Genomic DNA, 8302 nt, shown 5'->3' on the forward strand with positions numbered 1-8302 from the left:
GTGAAACTATCACTCTCCACCTCCAGCTTTCGAATACACATATTAATTACATACAACTATTTCGCAATTGAGTTCATACATATAATGCGTATTTCTGTATGCAAACTTTTTAATTAAATATAGCCAAAATACATTCTTAGGTCCTTATACTTTAGTCAAAATGTTCATTAGGTTCTTGTACAATTTTTTCGTTTTAATAGGTCCTTATACTTTTCACAATATTTTTATCAGGTCCTCGTACAATTTTTCGTTTTAGTAGGTCCTTATACTTTTATCATAACTTTCATTAGGTCCTTGTACAATCTTTTATTTTAGGGACCTTTTTACATTTATCTTGGATAATAATCTAAATTTAATTAAACTTAATGAACTTTTTAATATTCCATTATTTAACTTAGCATAGTCTATAAAGATAATATCATCTTGTTATCCAATAATCTCAATAAAAAGATTAACCGTGATGATTGAAGATCAAAATCGAAGTTTTTTTTAGAATAACTATCCGAAGTTTCAATTGATTATTTATATTTTATATTGAAAGATACGTTTTCCTGAATATTTATAATCATAAGATAAGTTAAATAAAATTAAAAGGTTCATTAAATTTAATTAAATATAAATTATTATCTAAGATAAAAGTAAAAGAATATCTTAAAATAAAAGATTGTATAAGGATCTAATAAAAGTTATAATCAAAGCATAAGGACCTACTAAAATGAAAAAATTGTATGAGGACGTGATGAAATTTATGAGAAAGGTATAAGGACCTATTAAAATGAAAAAATTGTACGAGAACCTAAGAGCACTCCCAATGGGTGGGTGTTAAATCCGGCGAAAAATCGCCGATTATCGCCGGGCGTTGGGGAGAATTCGGCGATAATTCGGCGTTAATTCTCCCGAATTAACGCCAACTCCCGAAAATGTCGCCGGATTATCGCCGACCACTGTGGGCGATAATCCGGCGATAAAAATAGTTTTTTTTTTTTTTTTTTTTTTAATTTCCCCCCTATAAATACACACCTTCTCTTCATTCTCTCCCCATCCTCATCCCTTTTCTCTCTTCATTTTCTCTTCATCCTCATCCCTTTTCTCTCTTCATTTATTTTCTCTCTCTCCATCTATATTTAATGAATTCTGAATCATCTTCTCATTCTCGGTCCGATGAGGAGATATCTCATTCTTCTTCCGAAGAGGAGGTACCTCCCGCTCCCACCGGATGGGATGTCGCGGGTTTCGCCAACAACCCAGTCAACAACTATATCTCCAGTTTCATACAAAGCGAGCTTGCTCGAATGCAGCAGCCACCCTAACGGCCAATCCAAGCAGGCGGCGCCGATACATCCACCGCGACCACGCTGGTGGGCACGATCGGCTGTTCGCCGATTATTTTGCCGAGGAACCACGTTATCCGGCAGCATGTATTTCATCGCCGATTCGAGAATGCGCCGCTCCTTCTTCCTGCGCATTTAATGCGTTGTCCGCGCGTTACCTCGAGTTCCAGCGCTGATGTGGCAGGAGTTAGGGAGAAATAAGGGAGTTTTTAGCCGGACCATTGGGAGTGCTCTAATGAACATAATAAACATTTTGATTAAAGTATAAGGACCTAAGAATGTGTTTTGCCTTAAATATATTTTACCATAGTCTCTCTACATAGAATATGACCATACATGAAAAAAACTAGGTTGCTTAAATATTAAAATAATTTAGTTAAATCTTTTAATATCTCAGAAACATGGCGGATTTGATTTTAAATTGCTTTGAAATATTCAAATTTTATAAATTTTTAACTTCATTTCTAGCTACCATATTTTTGAAATATTCTAAATTTGGAAAACAACAATTAACCGATCTTGATATAACATAGTTTTAATCTCAATATAACATTGAAGATTAATTTCTGCACTACTTTATTAAAGTTGATTAATTTAGACAAAACATAAAAATAGAAATACAAAAAAAGAATGGAAAAATAGATGTTGGCGTTTAATTGCATGGATCAGCAATGTTGATATATAATACTAGTAGTATGTAACATAGTTTCACTTTAGAATATGCAACCATTTTTTCAACCATACCACTTTTCAATATGTTGAAAATTAGAATTACAAAAAAAAAGACAATGTTCAATATAATCCCACAAAACAAGAGGTTTCAAAGTCTGAAAAAAAAACAAACACATGAATCAACACACCAAAAAACTTCAATAATCCTCCTCCTCATCCAACATCTTGACAAGCTCAAGCATGGTAGGCCTCTTCCACGCCTCCTCACTCGTGCAAGCCCTCGCAATCCTCAGCACTCCAAACATCTGCCGCTGCCACCCCGCCACGCCGCCCAAGCAAGGGTCGAACACCTCCCACTCCCGCCCCTCCCCCGCCACGTGCCCCACCCACCCCACCAGGTTGCCCCCCTCCCCGTCCCCCTGCCCGGTTGGGGGCCGCCCCGTCAGCAGCTCCAGCATCACCACCCCGAAGCTGTACACGTCCCCCTTCTTCGTGGCCACCATCGCCTGCCCGTACTCGGGCGGGATGTACCCCAGCGTGCCCGCCAGCATGGTCGACACGTGGCTCTCGCACGCGCTGATGATCCTCGCCAGCCCGAAGTCCGACACGCGGGGGCTGAAGTCGCGGTCGAGGAGGATGTTGCCGGACTTGATGTCGCGGTGGATGATGTGGGGGACGAAGCCGTGGTGGAGGAACGCGAGCCCCTTGGCTGCGCCTTTGCAGATCTTGAACCGCGTCGGCCAGTCTAGCTCTTGGCTCAGTATCCAGAAGTCGAGGCTCCCGCGCTCCATGTACTCGTATATTAGGAACCGCTCGTCTGATACGACGCAGTATCCGAGCAACGGGACGAGGTTTTCGTGCTTCACCTGTTGGCAAATGAAACAAACAAATATCTCACATCAGTATAAAAAAAGAACTTTAACTACTATATTAGTCTAACAATATGCCAATATATATGGACTAAAATATAAAAATGATTGTTCTAGCAATATATGGACTTTATAATTTGATCTAGTTTAATAGAGAGTTGGTGAAAAAAGTCTAACTCCTGGTTAATCTCGAAGGTTTGAGGAAGGTCGTTGGCAAATGAAACAATCAAATACTCCCTCCGTCCCTGAATAAGAGTTACTAATTTTCATTTTGTTCCGTCTCCAATTAAGAGTAGCACTTCATTTTTACCATAAATGATAAGTAGGTATCACGTTCCACTAACTCATTTCACTCACATTTTATTATAAAATCAATATAAAAAAATGGGTCCCACATTCCACTAACTTTTTCAACCAACTTTTCTTTATATTCCTTAAAACTCGTGTCCGGTCAAAGTGTTACAATAGGGGACGGAGGGAGTATCTCAAAAAGGTCAAGGCAAATAAATAAATAAATATCCCATATCGGTATAAATAGATAACTGAAATTACTATCTAAAAGCTATTTTTATTATTACTCCCTTCGTCCCACATAATTTTACTCACTTTGACCCGACATGGGTTTTAAGAAATGTAATGAAAAAGTGAGTTGAAAAAGTTGGTGGGATGTGGGTCCTACTTTTAAAGTTAGTTTTATAATAAAATGTAAGTAGAAATGAGTTAGTGGAATATAGGTCCACTACCAAAAATGATAAAAGTGAAGTGTGTAGAATTGTGTAGGACGACCCAAAATAAAATACTGTTTAAAATTATGTGAGACGGATGGAGTACTAACTTATTTTTGGAGAATTGAAAACAATATATAAGTACAAAGTTCTATCATTACCTTTCCAATGGTCTCCATTTCGGCGAGGAACTCGCGGTCGCCTTGCGGGAGGTGGCCTCTCTTGAGCCTCTTCACAGCAACGGGGGGCCCTCCCGGCAACGAGGCTTTGTACACCGTGCCAGAACCTCCGTCCCCGATCACGTAGCTCGGGCTGAAGTTCTCCGTCGCAACAGAAATATCCGCGGCATTCAACCTCATCAGGGGATGCTCAAATGTAGCAATGTTGATGCTCAAAGGCTCCCTCATCTTCTTCTTCTCCGGCTCCACCGTCCTCCCGAGAATTATAACCTTTTGTCTCCGATCTCTGCTCTTCATATGCACCACCACCGTCACAACCAACACCACCGCCGCAACAGCAACGGCAACGCCGAGAGCCGAGAGTAAACCGAATCTAGGAGAGAGGAACGGCGGAATCCTCTTGTAATTATCATCACATGGCTTTTCATCCTCGCATGAATTAGGATTGTTTTCACCGGAGAAGGCGTTGCCGGAGAAGCTGGTGTATCTCAGCCCTGTGATCGAGCATATGTTGCAAGGGAAAGAATCTTGGAAGTGATTTCCCGATAAATCGAGGTACGTGAGGGCCTCGAGTATTGAGAGAGACGGGGGCAGGCTCCCGGAGAAGCCGTTGCTGTGTAGATCCAACACCGAGACCGATGGTAGGTTCGCCACTGAGGCGTCGTCGAGGCGGCCGGAGATATGATTGTTGCTCACATTCATCACCAATAAAGAGAGAGTTCTTGTGCTCACATTGAGTTTACCTGTGAGAGAATTCATGCTCACATCCAAATATGCCAGATTCTTGGCTTGGAACATTGAGGTTGGAATTGAATCAATAAAAAAATTCTTCGATAAATCGAGCTTCGTTAAACTGGGTAGCTCCGGCCATATATCACCGGGAATGGGGCCTCGGAGTTTGTTATTCGACAACAAAAGGCCTTGAAGATTGAGGGAGTTGAGAGAGGGAGGAGCTACCAAAGAGGAGAGGGAATTGAAGGAGAGATCAAGTAGGGTTAAATTAGGCAATGACCATATTTCTTCAGGTATGGTTCCGCTAAGCCTGTTCCCTTGTAACAATATCTCTGTCGCGACAGCGCAGTCTCGGATAGTAGAAGGAATAGTCCCTTGTAACGCGTTGTACGAGAGATCTAGCATCCCGTAATGCTGCGTGTACTCAGAGTCCGGCAACGGAACCTTCTGGAAGCCGGAACATATCTCCTCAGGTATAGCCCCAGTGAGCTGATTATGTGAGAGAACCAAATTGTCAAGCAAATTCAGCTTAGATATATCTTTAGGAATCTCTCCAGTCAAGGCATTCCCACCTAAATCCAAAGAAACAAGCATTTTGCAGTTGAAAATCTCAGATGGAATCCCACCACTCAATTTATTCCCATGTAGAGACAAATTGGTGAGATTCCTAAGCCTCCCAATGCTAGAGGGAATGCTCCCATTCAACAAATTATTATCCAGCTGCAGCCTTCGCAGCGATCTGGCATCGCCAACAACATTCGATAACACCCCTCGAATCGTGTTATTGTTCAACGAGATCGCCACCAGCGTCTCGGACCCCCAGATTTGATCAGGGATCGAGCCAGAGAGCCGGTTCATCGCCATCTCTAAAGTGATGAGAGGAAGCTTCCCGAAATAAGGCGGGAGCTCACCAGTGAGTTTATTCTCTGACAATATCAGATCTGTCAGGCTGGTGCAGTTCCTGAACCGGTCACTGATATTGCCAGAGATGGCATTGCTAGACAGAATCAGCGTCTTCAGAGAAGACGCTGATTCACATACATCAGCGGGGAGCTCCCCGCTGAGCATGTTCGCGCTAGCGTCGAAATGCAGAAGAGATGGGAGGTCTAGATTAGGCAGAGAGCCGCTGAAGAAGTTCTGCGAGAGCATGACAGACTCGGCCCGCTTCCAGTTGGATATCCACGGCCGGATTGAGCCGGAGAGGCGGTTCGAGTTCAGAAGGACTGAGTTAAGAAACCCTAATTCTGCAAGCTCTCCGGGTAAAGGGCCATGGAGTGAATTGAATGAAAGATCTAGTGTTTTGAGGTTTTTACACCCTCCGATCTCCGTGGGTATCTCGCCTCTCACTTTTGCGTTTGACGCGATGAGATAGATAAGATTCTGAAGCCTTCCAATGCCGGAAGGCAGCTCAGAATCGAACTCGTTCTGAGCTAAATTTAATTGTGTCAAATAGGATAAACCCGAGATTTTCTCAGGGATGCTTCCTGTCAATTGGCAATGCTGAAGGGAGAGGATTCTGAGGTCTTTTAAATCTCCGATGAGAGACGGGATAGCTCCTGCGATCGGATTGAATGAAAGATCGAGGATCTGAAGCTTTTTCGATCTCACAATCGCCTGAAATAAATCCCCAGAAAGCATGTTTCCTCTTGCTGTGAAATATAAAAGATTTGTGAGATTGCCAAAGCTCGGAGGGAGATTCCCGGAGAAGAGATTCTCGCTGATGTCGAGTGACTGCAGCAGCGGGAGATTCCCTAGCTCGGGAGGGAGATTCCCGCAGAATGAATTCGATCTCAGTGAGAGTTCTTCGAGCTGTTTGAGGCTTCCGATTGTTGAAGGTAGTGTTTCTGAGAACATGTTATCGTCGAGAATGAGGTGTTCGAGTTGGTTCAATCCGCCTACGTCGGGAGGGATGGCTCCCGACAGTCTGTTGCTGCTGAGGTCTATGATGCGGAGCTGGTGGAGGTTCCAGAAATCCGGGGGGATTGGGCCGGTGAAGGCGCAGCGGCTGAGGTTGAGGTGTTGGAGGGATTTGAGGTGGGGGATGAGGAGAGGGAATGGGGTGTTGAGAGGGGAGAGGGAGCATAGGGAGGAGAGGTGGAGGTGGGTGACTGTGAGGGTGTGGGGGGAGCATGTGACTCCGGTCCAGTTGCACGGGTGATTGGAATGGTTTGGACCGGACCAGCTCGGGAGGGAGGTGGTTTTGTTTATGATTGAGTCTCGGAGGGCGTTTAGCACGTGCGGATCGTGTGGCTCGGCCTTTGATGGAAGATGGGAGATGGTGGCGAGGACGATAATGATAACTGATATTAATGTAGACATACTGCAAATAAAACAAAAATTTCATCCATTAGTAAACTTGATAAGAATATACATGTAGTTAGGAAATTGAACATGCATGCATAGAAATTTAAATATGCCTTTGAGAAACTAGTTAAATTACATTTTTACAAATGCTAGGTATAGCTCCTAAGGGTTTCATCCTAAAATCAATTTGTATAATTCGGACATCTCACGGTGAGTACTTGTATTATTATCTGAACAAGATGAACACTCATGCCTTGTCACGTTCGACTGCACATTTGGCTCGAACATGAGAATTGCTCACATCTATACCATGTTTTTAACATATTCACTCATGCTCCATCGGTCCATCACCTCTAACGGTACATTCAAGTCGAGCACGAGACTGCTCTATACCATGTTATATGTAAGCAGCTACATCCATTTATTAAAGCATATCTAATACGCGAAAGGGGAACCTAACAAAACCCTAACAGGGTTTCATCTCATTGGTGACGGGTGAATATCTCAACAGTAAATCTAGGTAGATTAATTAAATGAAATTAGTATAACTTAGACACCAAAAAGAAAAAAATTGTACTACTAATTTAGATCACAGCCCAACCTAGAGAGAGCATCTGAAAATTGAAATAGCAGGAGAAGGGTGCATCTATGATGGCATAAAAAATTTAGTTACACATTGGATATTTCTTCTTGTCATTATACACTAGCTTGTTGATTTATTTCTTCCAATGTTCTCTAATATTCATTAGAATTTTATCTAGTCTGTGAATCCATCTTTCTTTGTTCCTTTATTTTCTTTTAGAGTGTAGTATTTGCTTGTTACTATCTTTTAAAAAATGTGCAAGCTATTTTTTGCTCTAACAAAGCTGGTAAATTACGTCAGATTAATTAATAGCCATATACATATATAGTATTTCTAAAAAAAAAAATTGGCAACTTGTGTGGATGCTAGGATTTACAGCTAGGACTAACTAATTCAAAATTAACCCTACTAATTCAAAATTAAGACACATGTTAGCCCGATTAACAATATCCGCAGATTAATTTTTAAATAATTTCATCCTTTTCCTATTCAAGAATCAAGATATCACCCCTCACAAAATAAAGAAAAATCCCTTGATTGTCATGCTTCTACGCATGCACTAAAAATCTACAAGAAATGAAGTACAAGTGTTGTGACAACACAAATACAAAATTAAAATCCATGGAGCAATTTGCAAAATCAAGCAAATGAAATAAAACTACAGTGCTAGATTAAATTAGAGTTAAAAAGATAGTAGATCTTACCTTTGTTGCAAATCTAGAACTCTATCTTGGAGTGAGATGAAGAAATAATGCACTCCGAAGCACTTTTCAAAAGATTCCGCAATCGAAGAATAAGTTCTTCCAAAATAAATATTCAGCAGAATCGGCAAAACCTTTGGAGAATTCCTTAAAGAGAGTTGTCTCGCGCTTCTAGGTATTCTCTACTGACCCATCTGATGTCGATG

The 8302-nt window shown here is 41.6% G+C and overlaps 1 protein-coding gene across 1 annotated transcript; it reads right to left on the bottom strand.

Moving 5' to 3' along the window:
- Positions 1–2200: 2200 nt before the first annotated feature.
- Positions 2201–6827, bottom strand: LOC125185202 (leucine-rich repeat receptor protein kinase MSP1-like). Its single transcript, XM_048081703.1, has 2 exons — positions 3759–6827; positions 2201–2869 (listed from the first exon to the last, which is right to left on the bottom strand). The coding sequence occupies exons 1-2, from the start codon at positions 6825–6827 to the stop codon at positions 2201–2203; spliced, it is 3738 nt and encodes a 1245-aa protein (XP_047937660.1).
- Between the last annotated feature and the right edge of the window lie 1475 nt (positions 6828–8302).

The sequence above is a fragment of the Salvia hispanica genome, chromosome 1 (genome assembly GCF_023119035.1).
Source record: "Salvia hispanica cultivar TCC Black 2014 chromosome 1, UniMelb_Shisp_WGS_1.0, whole genome shotgun sequence".
NCBI lineage: Eukaryota > Viridiplantae > Streptophyta > Magnoliopsida > Lamiales > Lamiaceae > Salvia > Salvia hispanica.